General features: G+C 49.0%; 1 protein-coding gene across 1 annotated transcript in view; it reads left to right on the forward strand.

Moving 5' to 3' along the window:
• STYXL2 (serine/threonine/tyrosine interacting like 2) overlaps positions 1-16,216 on the forward strand; it is an 85,291-nt gene that overhangs the window by 19,544 nt on the left and 49,531 nt on the right. The window contains exon 2 of the mRNA XM_088444406.1: positions 2,377-2,508. Within this exon, the coding sequence (XP_088300532.1) occupies positions 2,399-2,508 (110 nt within the window). The 5' untranslated portion in view covers positions 2,377-2,398. The remainder of the gene's footprint in view (positions 1-2,376; positions 2,509-16,216) is intronic.

Below are 16,216 nucleotides of genomic sequence, written 5' to 3' on the forward strand. Positions count from 1 at the left end.
CCCATAACACCCATGCCACTCCCATAACACACCCATGTCACTCCCATAACACACCCATGTCACACCCATGCCACTCCCATAACACACCCATGCCATTCCCATAACACACCCATGTCACCCCATAACACACCCATGCCACTCCCATAACACCCATGCCACTCCCATAACACACCCATGCCACTCCCACAACACACCCATGCCACTCCCATAACACACCCATGCCACTCCTATAACACACCCATGCCACTCTCATAACACACCCATGCCACTCCCACAACACACCCATGCCACTCCCACAACACACCCATGCCAAGGGTTATATTTACTATTAGACGGTTTGTTAGGCACTTGGGAGAGGGTTAGAGTTAGGCACTTGGGGGAGGGTTAGAGTTAGGCACTTGGGGGAGGATTAGAGTTAGGCACTTGGGAGAGGGTTAGAGTTAGGCGCTTGGGAGAGGGTTAGAGTTAGGCACTTGGGGGAGGGTTAGAGTTAGGCACTCGGGGTAGGATTAGAGTTAGGCACTTGGGGGAAGGTTAGAGTTAGGCACTCGGGGGAGGGTTAGAGTTAGGCACTTGGGGGAGGATTAGAGTTAGGTACTTGGGGAAGGGTTAGAGTTAGGCATTTGAGGGAGGGTTAGAGTTAGGCACTTCTGAAAGGGTTAGAGTTAGGCACTTGGGAAAGGGTTAGAGTTAGGCACTTGGGGGAGGGTTAGAGTTAGGCATTTGGGAGAGGGTTAGAGTTAGGCACGTGGGGAAGGGTTAGAGTTAGGCACTTGGGGTAGGATTAGAGTTAGGCACTTGGGGGAGGGTTAGAGTTAGGCATTCGGAGGAGGGTTAGAGACAGGCACTTAGGGGAGGGTTAGAGATAGGCACTTGGGGGAGGGTTAGTGTTAGGCACTTGGGGGAGGGTTAGAGTTAGGCACTTGGGGGAGGGTTAGAGTTAGGCATTTGGGGAGGGTTAGAGTTAGGCACTTGGGGAGGGTTATAGTTAGGCACTTGGGGAGGGTTATAGTTAGGCACTTGGGGGAGGATTAGAGTTAGGTACTTGGGGGAGGATTAGAGTTAGGCACTTGGGGGAGGGATAGTGTTAGGCACTTGGTGGAGGGTTAGAGTTAGGCACTTGGGGGAGGGTTAGAGTTAGGCACTCGGGGGAGGATTAGAGTTAGGCACTCGGGGGAGGGATTAGAGTTAGGCACTTGGGGGAGGGTTAGAGTTAGGCACTTGCAGTAGGATTAGAGTTAGGCACTCGGGGAAGGGTTAGAGTTAGGCATTTGGGGGAATGTTAGAGTTAGGCACTTGGGAGAGGGTTAGAGTTAGGCACTTGGGGGAGGGTTAGAGTTAGGCATTTGGGGGAGGGTTAAAGTTAGGCACTTGGGAAGGGGTTAGAGTTAGGCACTTGGGGTAGAGTCAGAGTTAGGCACTTGGGGTAGGGTCAGAGTTAGGCACTTGGGGGAGGGTTAGAGTTAGGCACTTGGGGGAGGGTTAGTGTTAGGCACTTGGGGGAGGGTTAGTGTTAGGCACTTGTGGGAGGGTTAAGGTTAGGCACTCGGGGGAGGGTTAGAGGTAGAAACTAGGGGGAGTGTTAGGTTGGGTACACAACTAAATGACCAGCAATCGTGCCGATGTTCAGGGCGATTTGCCTTCACCCTGGACATAGCATGATTGCCAGTACACACTTAAAAGATTTAGGGGTCTATTTACTAAACTTTGTTAGGAGATAAAGTGAACAGTGATAAGGTACCAGCCAATCAGCTCCTAACTGCCATTTTTCAAACACAGCCTGTGACATAGCAGTTAGGAGCTGATTGGCTGGTACCTTATCACCGTTCACTTTATCGCCTAACACAGTTTAGAAAATAGACTCCATAATGAATGACGGAACAATGTCTGTTACGTCCTTCATTAATATGTACAGCCTAACATGCGATATCGTGTGATTGACTGTGCAGCACGGCCGATCACACGATATCGTATGCGACCGCGGGAGCGTGCAAATCGGGCATAAACACTGCACAATATGCCCAATTTGTCGTTCTGATTTAGCCAAATTGGCCAAATCTGGCCGATATCGTTCAGGTTTGTACCCAAATTTAGGATTAGGTTTAAAAAATAAATTAAAAAATTTGTCGACCATTTTGTGTCTTCCATAAGTGTTTCGACCACTTGTCCCGTCGACTTATTGTACCCTTCGACCTTTTGCACTGTCAACCTTTTGTCAGTTGACCTTTTGTACCTGTCAACTTGTTACCTGCCGACCATTTGGTGTCGACCTACTGTCAATCTTTAATTTAACAATCTTCTATACTACACCCATAGTAAATAAACCCCTAAGACATGTTTCCCTTCATAATTGTAAACCTCATTCTCTTGCTTCAGGTCCATTTTACAGCAAATCACCATGGCATCCAGTCAAGATCAGGACAGCGACCAAGTGGTTCCTGACAAAGGTGATGACGATGACGTTCTGGCCGTCCAAGCGCGATACCTGCGCAGCCCATCACCCAGCAAGTGAGTAACTCACACCAGCGAACTTGCCCTGCAATAATAACTGGCGTGTAAGCTTAGTGTGGTTGATCTGGAAGAATAACTGGCGTGTAAACTTAGTGTTATTGATCTGGAAGAATAAATGGCAGGTAAGCTTAGTGTGGCTGATCTGGAAGAATAACTGGCGTGTAAGCTTAGTGTGGTTGATCTGGAAGAATAACTGGCATGTAAGCTTAGTGTGGTTGGTCTGGAAGAATAACTGGCGTGTAAGCTTAGAGTGGCTGATCTGGAAGAATAACTGGCGTGTAAGCTTAGTGTGGTTGATCGGGAAGAATAACTGGCGTGTAAGCTTAGTGTGGCTGATCTGGAAGAATAACTGGTGTGTAAGCTTAGTGTGGTTGATCTGGAAGAATAACTGGCGTGTAAGCTTAGTGTGGTTGATCTGGAAGAACAATTGGTGTGTAAGCTTAGTGTGGCTGACCTGGAAGAATAACTGGCGTGTAAGCTAAGCTTAGTGTGGTTGATCTGGAAGAATAACTGGCAGGTAAGCTTAGTGTGGCTGATCTGGAAGAATAACTGGCGTGTAAGCTTAGTGTGGTTGATCTGGAAGAACAATTGGTGTGTAAGCTTAGTGTGGTTGATCTGGAAGAATAACTGGCGTGTAAGCTTAGTGTGGTTGATCTGGAAGAATAACTGGCGTGTAAGCTTAGTGTGGTTGATCTGGAAGAACAACTGGCGTGTAAGCTTAGTGTGGCTGATCTGGAAGAATAACTGGCATGTAAGCTTAGTGTGGTTGATCTGGAAGAATAACTGGTGTGTAAGCTTAGTGTGGCTGATCTGGAAGAATAACTGGTGTGTAAGCTTAGTGTGGTTGATCTGGAAGAATAACTGGTGTGTAAGCTTAGTGTGGCTGATCTGGAAGAATAACTGGCGTGTAAGCTTAGTGTGGCTGATCTGGAAGAATAACTGGCGTGTAAGCTTAGTTTGTCTGATCTGGAAGAATAACTGGTGTGTAAGCTTAGTGTGGTTGATCTGGAAGAACAACTGGCGTGTAAGCTTAGTTTGGCTGATCTGGAAGAATAACTGGCGTGTAAGCTTAGTGTGGCTGATCTGGAAGAATAACTGGCGTGTAAGCTTAGTGTGGTTGATCTGGAAGAATAACTGGTGTGTAAGCTTAGTGTGGCTGATCTGGAAGAATAACTGGCGTGTAAGCTTAGTGTGGCTTATCTGGAAGAATAACTGGCGTGTAAGCTTAGTGTGGCTGATCTGGAAGAATAACTGGCGTGTAAGCTTAGTGTGGCTGATCTGGAAGAATAACTGGTGTGTAAGCTTAGTGTGGTTGATCTGGAAGAACAACTGGCGTGTAAGCTTAGTTTGGCTGATCTGGAAGAATAACTGGCGTGTAAGCTTAGTGTGGCTGATCTGGAAGAATAACTGGTGTGTAAGCTTAGTGTGGTTGATCTGGAAGAACAACTGGCGTGTAAGCTTAGTTTGGCTGATCTGGAAGAATAACTGGCGTGTAAGCTTAGTGTGGCTGATCTGGAAGAATAACTGGCGTGTAAGCTAAGCTTAGTGTGGTTGATCTGGAAGAATAACTGGCGTGTAAGCTTAGTTTGGCTGATCTGGAAGAATAACTGGTGTGTAAGCTTAGTGTGGCTGATCTGGAAGAATAACTGGCGTGTAAGCTTAGTGTGGCTGATATGGAAGAATAACTGGTGTGTAAGCTTAGTGTGTCTGATCTGGAAGAATAACTGGCGTGTAAGCTTAGTTTGGCTGATCTGGAAGAATAACTGGCGTGTAAGCTTAGTGTGGCTGATCTGGAAGAATAACTGGCGTGTAAGCTAAGCTTAGTGTGGTTGATCTGGAAGAATAACTGGCGTGTAAGCTTAGTTTGGCTGATCTGGAAGAATAACTGGTGTGTAAGCTTAGTGTGGCTGATCTGGAAGAATAACTGGCGTGTAAGCTTAGTGTGGCTGATATGGAAGAATAACTGGTGTGTAAGCTTAGTGTGTCTGATCTGGAAGAATAACTGGCGTGTAAGCTTAGTTTGTCTGATCTGGAAGAATAACTGGCGTGTAAGCTTAGTGTGGTTGATCTGGAAGAATAACTGGCGTGTAAGCTTAGTGTGACTGATCTGGAAGAATAACTGGCGTGTAAGCTTAGTTTGGCTGATCGGGAAGAATAACTGGCGTGTAAGCTTAGTTTGGCTGATCGGGAAGAATAACTGGTGTGTAAGCTTAGTGTGACTGATCTGGAAGAATAACTGGCGTGTAAGCTTAGTTTGGCTGATCGGGAAGAATAACTGGTGTGTAAGCTTAGTGTGAGGAGCAGAACACGCTGATAAATGAAAGTAGAATCAAAGAGCTAAATGATATGTATTATCAGTAATAAACAAGCAAAACCATTTCTCCACTCCGTGCAGCCTATTTCACCTATACAGATATGTCCTCATACCCCCAGCCTCAATGCGAGTTACGGCGCAAGATGACTGGCGTGACTGAGCCCCTCCGAGAGGTGTAGCGTAGCGACTTTCTCTTTCAATTTTGCATCTTATTCACGTCACAGATGCAGCAAAACACCACTCAGTGTACTAGAGACGCCGGACTGAGACTTTACCTGCACAGGAATTCTTTTTAAACATGTACAAAGTCGCTGATGAACAATGGAACTTGGCGTGAGGAAAAGCCGCGGCCGCTGCGTCATTGCACTATTTCTTATACAGATTCAGACTCAGGGGCTTATTCATCATCGGAGGCCGGATTTAGTATTGAACTCAAGTATCCAACTCGCAGCGGGGGATAGTTACACCAGAGCAATTCATCATTGCTCCGGTAAGGGGACAGCTGCTCCGAAAAGCAGCTGTCCCCTCTGTTAGTATCGCACCTACAGAAGTAGCTACGTTACTTACCTCCTCCCTGTCGTCCCGGCTACGCATGTGTGACCCGAGGTCACGCAGGTGCACAGCTGCCAGGGAGGTAGTGAGGAGGCGGCGGAGGGATCCTCTCGGATCCCTCTTTGCATCCCCGGAACTCCTTCCCATAGGAAGGAGCGAGGATCTGAGTGCAAATGAAGATGGCGCTTGTTCTCAGCAGCAAACTCAGAAAACTTTCAGTTTTCGTAGTTTGCTGAATATCAGGGGGTCCTATCGGACCCCTGATGATGAATGGCCTGGTAAGTAAAATATGCGGAAACTAATGTTTCCGTATGGTTACTGGGCCATTTATCACTGATGAATAGGCCCCTCATTCATGCACGTATGTACAAATGTCGCACATCAGATTGATTAGTGTAAGCTAGCAAAGTAGTTTCGTGGCTTCCAGTTCTTTTATTTCTGTGAATTAGATGCGCATTTTGAGCGAAAAAGATGCTCTGTGCGGCCGAATCGCACGGGACCTGTCGCTCTGAGAGGGGCTGTTTGGCACAACTGAAGCCCAATGTATGAGGACATATCTATAGGTGACCATTATTATTATTATTTATATAGTGCACCAGGGCACTTTGTAGGGGCCCACGGCTCAGCATGACACGGTGAGACACGGCCCAAACCATAGTGGTATTGTGTGACTTTGTGAATCTTAATTACACCACACTACAGCTCCGGGGGTGGGGGGGACTACCCAAAAAATTGCGAATCCCCTGCAACTTTCAGGAAAGTATGTCACAGACCAAGCCCTAGTTTGTGGAAAGGCCACCGGGTCCGTAACAGCTGCATCCATGATAGTTCTGTGGTACCCTGGGTGTTGTAGTAGGCACAGATGAGTTAGGTGAAGATGGTACCTCACAGCTAAGATGGCCGCTCCAGCGGATCCTTCTTCTTTGGCAATGGCTCCACTAGGTTTATCCATCTCAGGCTGTAGCAGAGAGGCCGGCCCCATACACACAGTAACATGACATAATGTGGCAGCCTTGGTAAATAGAATAATCTAGTAGATTTATTAAAGGGGGTAGGAGGACGTAGAGCCAGGGATGGTCACTGTGCGAGAATAATCATCACCACACATATGACAGGAGATTGCAGCAGAAAAGTGAATATAGCAATTTCAACACAGTGATTAGCCAAATGAGTTTCTTTATCTTTTGCTGCTGCAGCACCTCTTTGGCGATAACTAGGAAAAGGGCGATGTCTTGGCTGCCTCAATAACATATACTTTAAACACACATGAATCTTTGCAAAACACAGACCCCGGCGGTTTGGTGGTGGTTTGACGGCGGGTCCTATTCTGTTCTAAACCCTGGGGTTTGGTGGCGGTTTTGTAGCTGTTTCTAAATGTCAGCCCTGTTCTATTGTATTCTAAAATGTGTTTTGACGGCGGTTTGGCGGCAGTTTTGCTATCTGCGGATTTACTAAGGCCAAAACCGCTGCAAAACTGCAGTCAAAACACATTTTAGAATAGAATAGAACAGGGCTGTCATTTAGAAACCGCTACAAAACCGCCACCAAACCCCCGGGGTTTAGAACAGAATAGAACCCGCCATCAAACCGCCACCAAACCGCCGGGGTTTAGAATCCGCCGCTTAGAAAATTTTGCCCAGAGTGTTGTGGGTGTGTAGCTTAATCTCCGCGCGATTCTGAGCCATGCAGACAGGGTCGGGAAGCCTGACTGATCACTTGCCCCTTTCATGGGGATGGTGAACGTGCCAAGCCCAATACCAATGATGACAATTGCGGTGTAAAATAATGGACGGTGCGGCTTACCACTTGCACACGAACACCAGCATCTGCCCTACGGATTCTCACATTAGCGTAAGGCAGTAAATCAGACTTCTGAGGCTGGCCGCATCTACCGCCATTTTGTGTGCGAATCAGCCCCATAGCGTCAACATACCCAGGTACTTTCTTATCACCTTTCCTGGAAATTCTAGAGGGAATATCCAAGTGACAAGTACAAGGCATGTGGGGATGTCACTCACTTCCTCATAGCCCAGTTGCCTACAATTGGCTTCGATTAGTACAATACAGTAGTTTGGGCGGTGCTACATAGCTATGGAATAAGAAATAAAAAAGTTAAACTGTCACTAAACAAATATATAATTGCATAAAAAAAAGTGTCTATATATATATATATATTAAAAAAATAATAATTTATATATATATATATATATATATATATACAAATAATTAATATTTATATATATATATATATATATATATATATATATATATATATATATTCCAGCCAATCCTTCCTGGCAGATTCCCTGTAGTGTCATGAAAGACTGAAACTATTAAACTATTGTAAAATTTGCAGAAAACTTTTGACTACAGATTTATAGAGGGATCTGTGGGATTTCTTATGTATGCAAATCAGACCATGCATATGCAAATATCCATGAATATAGCTTAGTGGCATAACTTTGCATATATAATTCTTATTTGAATATGCTAATTAATGCTGATGTTATGTAAGTGGAGAACAGGATATATTTAGCTCCCTGAGTGTGAATCAGAGAGATCTGTGTGCAGGATTGTTAACCCTTGTGCGGCTAGTTGAGAAATAATTATGGATTTGTCCACTTGTACCCAGCGAATCTTATCACCGATGAGGGAAGGGGGGGGGGAGTCAGGTTGCCAGTGCCACCGCTGCCGGTAACCACTTGATGGGGACGGCCAGGTTTCACCATCAGTAATGAAGGGGGAGATGCATCAATACTTTAAAGAGGACAGGTAGAGAAGTTACCCATAGAGCCAACCAGATTCTAGCTATTATTTTATAGAATGCACTAGATAAATGATAGCCAAGCTTATTGGTTGCTATAGGCAACTTCTACACGTGCCAGCGGTTCTGTACGCAACAGCGCATTTGCCCATACACACAGGCTGACGCACTGACGCATGCACCAAGGGGTTCTCAGAATATTTTTGCATACAGAGATGCATTGTCATAGGAGGCCATACTCAGACGGAGAAACTGCCCCTGCCATAGGGTTAGTGCGAATGATGATGATGATGCTGTCTACAGACGCACTGGGTAAAATCTCACTGACTTAAGACGCTGCAGGTGGACGTCTCACTCCTTCCACAATCGCCTCTGTGTACGGGTCTGTACCAGTCCCTGTTTCTGAAGTGAAGTTTATGCAGCGTTCTGCAGTTGGAGTACATTCTAATTTGGGTTATATTGCCCCCTAGTGGCAAGAGAACAATTAGATGCAAATTCTGCATATATATAATTGCATCCAAATTTAGTTTACACTGTTTAGCAGGGGTGTGGTATAAGAGATAGACAGTAAAAAGGTCGACAGTGTCTAAATAGACACCAGATGTTAGACAGTCAATAGGTCGACAGGGACAAGAGGTCGACAGGTACAAATGGTCGACACAAAAAATGGTCAGCACAAAAATGGTCGCCACATGGTTTATTTTTCTAGCCCTAATCTTCACCCTAACCCTCCCCTTGGTGCCTAACCCTAACCCTCTCTCCTGGTGCCTAACCCTAACCGCCCCTTTTAGTGCCTAACTCTAACCCTCCGGTAAGTGCCTAACCCTCCCTCTTGGTGCCTTAAATGTCGGAGTAAGTGCCTAACCCTAACCATTGGGGTAAGTGCCTAACCCTCTGGTAAGTGTCTGACCCTAACCCTTAAAAAATATAAAAAAATAATGTTGACCATTTTTTTTGTCTCGACCCATGTTGACCATTTGTACCTGTTGACCTTCTTACATATCGACCTTTAGTGTGACAATCTTTTGTCCCTGTCGACCTACTGTTTGTCTTACATCTGGTGTCTACCTAGGTCAACCTAACGTATAACCGTGGAGATAAAATCATATTCGCGACATCCCAAAACCCTAAGAGAACACGAAATTCTCCAGTGTGGCCGATCACTGGCAGACGGCGCTGTGCTGACCCAACTAGAATCATCATAGGTATTTTCCTGCCCATAAGATGGTGCAAATGCCATCATCGTATCCGTTGCATCGTAACCGTCTCTTTTTATCCAGTAGACCTCGGGCGGCTCTGCGTTGGGGATATGCAGGGCTTTTTTTACTGGTGAATGGCTAGGGGCATAAGAACCTAAAACAGGCAGAGGAGAATTTTTCAGTGATGGATGTGTGTATAGTGGTTAGAGCTGTACCGAGGGTGGTGTGACCGATGCCACTGCCCAGGGCGCGGGACCGGGGGGGGGGGGGGGGGGGCAGCATGGCCCCACCCATGGTACCCGAAGAGGATTGCTGCTCCCTCTCGCATGGAGATGCTGTCATGGATAGGAAGGAAGGAAAATGTAAGAAGGTGATCTGGAGATAGCAGAGTGAACGGGTAGGGGCAGATGTGGGAGAGACCCAGGTGGGCTGAGGAAGGAAGGGGGTCTGAAAAGGGTGAACAAAGTGCAGGCACGGCTCTGGGCTGGTGGCAGCTGTGGTTGGCGGGGGGTGAGAAGGGGAAAGGTGAACAAAAACTAGTGGGAGAAGGGGGACAGGGAGTGTCAGATAGGAATGAGATTTATCAGATGGGAATGGCAGGTGTAATATGTGACAAGGGAGCAGGGGAAAGGGGTGTGTGGGGGGTGTGTAGGGGCTGGAGTTACAGAGAGATGACAGAGTACAGGTATTAGGCAAGGGTACAGTATACACTACATCGCCAAAACTATGAACACCCTTTCTAATTAGTACGTTTGCCAATTTTAAGCCTCACCCACTGCTAAAAGTGTGGAAGCATTTGCGTATCTATAATGGGTGTCGAGGGGGGCCCAACTACAGTGGCGTAACTAGGGTATTTGGAGCCCAGGGCAAGATGAAAAACAGAGCCCCTCCCCAACTATGTGCACGCCGAATGCGCCCCTTATACACATATAATGCCCCTTATACAGAGCACCCAGTAGTGCCCATTATGCAGTGCCCCTTATATAGTGCTCCCAGTAGTGCCTCTTATACACTGCCCCCAGTAGTGCCCCTCATACAGTGTCCCTTATGCAGAGCCCCCAGTAGTGCCCCTTATATAGTGCCTCTCATACAGTGCCCCAGTAGTGCCCCTTATGCAGTGCCCCCAGTAGTGCCTCTTATACTGTGCCCCCAGTAGTGTCTCTTATATTGTATCCCAGTAGTGCCTCTTATACACTGCCCCCAGTAGTGCCCCTCATACAGTACCCTCAGTAGTGCCCCTCATACAGTGCTCCTTATGCAGTGCCCCCAGTAGTGCCTCTTATACAGTGCCCCCAGTAGTGCCCTTTATACAGTGCCCCAGTAGTGCCCCTCATACAGTGCTCCTTATGCAGTGCCCCCAGTAGTGCTTCTTATACAGTGCCCCCAGTAGTGCCCTTTATACAGTGCCCCCAGTAGTGCCCCTTATACAGTGGCCCCAGTAGTGCCCCTTATACAGTGCCCCCTGGAGTGCCTTTTATACAGTACTCCCAGTAGTGCCCCTTATACAGTGCCCCCAGTAGTGCCCCCAGTAGTAGTGCCCCTTATGCAGTGCCCCTAGTAGTAGTGCACGGTACACATAAAACACAGATAGTTATACCTACCCGAATCTCCGCTCCTGCCGCCGTCCGCCCCTCTGGTCCCACTCGCTCGGCACTATGGGAGAGATGTCATGACATCTCTCCCATCACCCTCTGCGGCTCTAGCCCTGGGTGCAGCAGACAATAAGAGTCTGTCTGACTCTTATTGGCTGCAGTGGTAAAACAAACACACCAGCGGTGGCATGTTTGTTTTAGTGTGTAGTGCCGCGGACCGCACAGCTCTGGACAGTGGCGTGCCCCGCACCCCGCCGGGTCTGACAGCAGCCAGGGCACCCCCTAGATACGCCACTGCCCACCGCACACTATGCACCCATATAATTATTATACTTTCCTCTCCAAAGTCCCACGTTGGCCGGAGCTGCAGACTAAAATAACCAGGAAAATGGTGCGGCTGACATTTTTCCGGTGATTTGCATAAGCACACTAGAGGCGTCGCGGGCACATTGCCAGAGTCTACTGCACTGCCGGAGAGGAGGGGGCCAGCACGGAGGCTACACACACCCCTTCCTCTCTTACACCGCCCCTGTGCTGAAGTGCATAGAGGTCCTGATTCAGCAGCGTTCGCAATTGCAACTGCTCAGATCGATTGTTTGTCATGGTGCATACTATATCAACTTGCCTACCCTACCGATTTGGGCTGGGAGCCTGACGAAAATTGGGTGCCACTCCCGGCCCCCCGGATAGGCAGGCAAGCCTCCCGGCCCCCGGCGACCCGTCTTTATAAACCCCGGCAGCGGGGGGGGTTGGTCAGACTTGGTGTAAATGCGGCGTGACTGGCCGATGTGCGTCGATGGTACCGATGTTTACACAGAAGAGCGTGGTTGGACGGATGTGAGAAAGCAGCAGTCGGCGTCTTTATGTCGGCGGTGCTTTTGCAAGCATTAGCAATCGCAATCGTTATTGAATCAGGCCCAGTAAGTGAATAAGGTCTGTCCTTGGCTGCAGCAGTCACTACAGAGATCCAAACTGCTTCTAGACGCAGCACAAGAACTGTGTGACCGCGGTTCCATGGATTCGGCTTCCATGACAGCGCAGCCGCACACAAGGCTCACGGCCCCATGCAGAATACCAAGCGTCGGCTGGAGTGGGGTAAAGCGCACCGCCATTGGACTTTGGGGAACTGGAAATGCGTTCTCTGGAGAGATGAATAAAGCTTCACCAAGTGGCAGGCTGGGTTTGGCAGATGCCAGGAGAACTTTTCTTGCCAGGATGCGACAGATAAAGTCTAGTGGAAGAGAAATGATGGTCTGGAGCTGGTTTTCATGGTGTGACCTGGTTCCAAAGAAGGGAAATCTTAATGCTACATCATACAATGACATCTATATAATGTATGCACTCCATCTTATTGCTAACAGTTTGGGGAAGGGTCTTTTTCAGCATCACAATGCCCCCTGTGCATGATTGGGTCTATTTATGAATTATCGGGTCTTAGAAATAAGAAATTAAGCTTCACCCACATTAAACAATTGTCACCTCCATGGAGAGGGGCGTTGTCCCTGCTATGTGTAAAAGTAAAGCAATGTGATCCCTTTACTTTCAATTTCGGGGGTCGACTGCGCTACTGCACATGTGCCATCTGATGACGGCGCATGTGTGAGCGGAGGGCGAAAATTTGCTAATGTCTTCCAAAAGCTTACCTGAGCATAGAGACGCCCACTGCCTATGCACACCCATGAAGCATGTAAACGGTTAGACACACCTGTGTTTCCTCTACCACCCCCTTGTTACCTCCCCCAAATGCTGAATACCTGTCGCTCACAGTGAATCCTCGGTACAAGCGTAATTGCAAACCAACCGGTGTGCGTGCAACGTACGACTGTCACGCATGCGGAATGGCTAAAAATAGCTCTTTCCCATTCTGGTGTTTGGTCTGCACAGCAACTGAACCTCTTGACCATTACTGCGTGCTTTTCACCATTGAGATGCTGCCACAGACTGGTAACTATATATTGTGGGAGGAGCAGGGTGACCAGCAGCACAGAGTATATCAAGAAATGAGTGATGTGATAGTACAGGCAGCAGTGGCGTAACTACTGCCCCCGCAGCCCCCGCGGTGGCTTGGAGGCGCTGGATAGCTTGGGGGCAACGGGGGCAGTAGTTACGCCACTCAGTGGAGGAACTCCCGTGACTCCCTCCATCTGCCGGGCACCCGCTGAGTGTGTTACCAGCGGGCGCCCGGCTCCTATTGAAACCCCCGGCGGCACCCGGAGGACGGAGCTCCCTCTGACATCCGGGTCTCGCAGGGCACTATGGGAGTGACGTCATGACGTCACTCCCATAGTGCCGAGGAGCGGACGCCGGGGACGGAGCTCAGGAGTGAGCTCCGTCTTCCGGGTCCCGCAGAGCACTATGGGAGTGACGTCATGACGTCACTCCCATAGTGCCGAGGAACAGACGCCGTGGTATGGGCGGCAGCAGCACTGGAGCGGGTATAAATTTAAGTGTTTGTGTTTTTGTTTTGTTTTTTTGTGTGTTTGTGTGCGCGCGGGGGGGGGAGAGCAACTACAGAGGGCTAACTACAGGGGGCTCACTACTGGGGGCAACTACAGGGGGCTCACTAGGGGCAACTACAGGGGGCTCACTATTGGGATCAACTAGGTGCAACTACAGTGAGCTGACTAGTGGTTGCAACTACAGGGGGCTCACTAGTGGGGGCAACTACTGGGGGCAACTACAGGGGGCTCACTACTGGGGGCAACTACAGGGGGCTCACTACTGGGGGCAACTACAGGGGGCTCACTACAGGGGGCAACTACTGGGCACAACTACAGGGGGCACTACTAAAATGGGCACAACTACAGGGGGCACTACTAGAAGGGGCACAACTACAGGGGGCACTACTTGAAGGGGCACAACTACAAGGGGCACTGCATATGGGCACAATTACAGGGGGCCCTGCATAAAGGGCACTACTACAGGGGGCATTGCATAAGGGGCACTATTACAGGGTGGCATGTGTAAGGGGCATTGCTGTGTGGCATAATGTGTTGTAAGGGGCATTCCGGTGTGGCACACTGTGTTGTAAGTGGCATTACTTAATGTGTCATAATGTGTAAGGCACGTTGCTGTATCATGTAACCACACACCTTAAACGTCGTCTTTGGGTGTGTTTGATCTTTGGGCGGGAGGGGGCGCCTGAAACTTTTTTGGCATGGGGGAGCAAAATTTATAGTTACGCCACTGACAGGCAGGACTGCATGTGACAGGGGTAAAGTCATGTTGTAAGAAGGGGACAGGAGCCACATACTGTATACCGCTTTTACACCGACAAGAAAATCCTGGGTTAATGCATCTGAACGTGCATCAGCCCGAGATTTTTTTCACTGTAAATGGATGTGCCCGGGTCCAGGGACCTGGGGATCTAACTCGGGTAGCTTGCAGTGTAGGCCACGGGTCGTTCCATCGTCACCCTGCAGTGTAAACGGCGCGATCCGGGTCACAATGACCCGGATTGTGCTGCATGCTGTCCGATTGGCCAGCTTCAGTGGCGCTTGGAGATTACATCATCTCCAAGCGTCCACTGCAACCAGGGCCAGCCCGACCAGCATGGTTGTGGATAGATCCCCTTCCGTAGATGAAGAAGATTTATACACAACCCAACCAGCACAGAGCAGCGCTGCAGAGTGAGGTGAGAGGGAGGGGGAGGGGGCCGATCGGAGTGCTGGTTACCTGCGCCGGAAGAGCTGGGTCACTGCAGACCCAACTCCGGTGTGAACAGTGCCCATCCGGGCATAGCCAGGTCTGTGCTGCAGTGTAAAAGGGCTCTGTCCCGGGTCTGTTCCGGGTTGGAAACGTGTTCCAAATCCTGGGTCAGACCCGGGACTTTGGTGTAAAAGAGGTAATACTGAGAGTTATATAGTGGGAGGAGCAGGGTGTCCCAACCAGGGGCGTAACTGGACCTAGGGGGGCCCCATAGCAAAATTCTCATGGGCCCCCCTAGGTCCGCACCCTCTTCACCTCCCTCTCCTCGACAGTAGACTTACCTGCTCCGTGGTCACGCTGCGCAGGGCAGGAACACTCCCTCTCCCAGTTGGTTCCATCTCAACCGTCCTCACTGATTGATGCTGGGAGCCGGAGGAGGCGGCCACGCCTCCTCCCAGTATCAGTCAATGAGAAGACAGAAGAGCCGGAGCCGACTGGGAGGATGCGACCACGGAGGGGGGGTGGCGCGACCACGGAGCAGGTAAATCAACTAGAGGAGAGGGGAGTGAGGAGGGTGATTTTCCGTTGGGGGGGGGGAGGTGAGCGCTGACAGAGGCCTGGCACCATAGCAGCTGCACCCCCTGCACCTAAGGTAGTTATGCCACTGCCCCCAGAAGCACAGAGTATCTCAGAAAAACAGTGATGTGTCAGTGAGGACAGGACTGCATGTGACAGGGGCAGCTCGTTGATGTGAGGAGGGGAATGGAGGCAGCAGGAAGCCACAATATGAGACATAAGGTGCATACACGCGGGACGATCTGTACCACCAATGACATGAAAGATATCTGCTACATCTACATGCTACATCTCTGAACATGCAAAGTTGACGATATCGTCCAGATTGGCCTGCATGTATGGACGATCATAGATATCGTTATCGCTCATGCGGGAACGCACATCGTTCACTGAATAAAAATGAACGATATGAATGATATATCGATGAACGATATCGTTATCGTTCATATCGTAACGATATATCTGTCCGTATGTACGCACCTTTATGTAGTGGAAGGAGCAGGGTCCCCAGCAGCACAGAGTATATCAGGAGATGAGTGATGTATTAGTGAGGACAGGGCTGCATGTGACTGGGGCAGTGACATGATCTGAGGGGGGAATGGAGGCAGCAGGAAGCCACAGATTGAGAGTTATATAGTGGGGGGAGCAGGGCCCCCAGCAGCACAGAGTATATCAGGAGATGAGTGATGTGTTAGTGAGGTCAGGGCTGCATGTGACTGGGGCAGTGACATGATGTGAGCAGGGGAATGGAGGCAGCAGGGAGCCACAGATTGAGAGTTATATAGTGGGAGGAGCAGGGTCCCCAGCAGCACAGAGTATATCAGGAGATGAGTGATGTGTCAGTGAGGACAGGGCTGCATGTGACAGGGGCAGTGACATGATGTGAGGAGAGGAATGGAGGCAGCAGGATGCCACAGTCTGAGTGGGAGATTTAATAAAGCTTGAAGAGAGATAAAATTGGAGATAAATAGCACCAACCAATCAGTTCCTAACTGTTATTTTTCAAACACCGCCTGTAAAGTGACAGTTAGAAGCTGATTGGTTGGTGCTATTTATCTCC

The sequence above is a fragment of the Taudactylus pleione genome, unplaced genomic scaffold, assembly GCF_031769625.1.
Source record: "Taudactylus pleione unplaced genomic scaffold, aTauple2 ptg000361l, whole genome shotgun sequence".
Taxonomy (NCBI): Eukaryota; Metazoa; Chordata; class Amphibia; order Anura; family Myobatrachidae; genus Taudactylus; species Taudactylus pleione.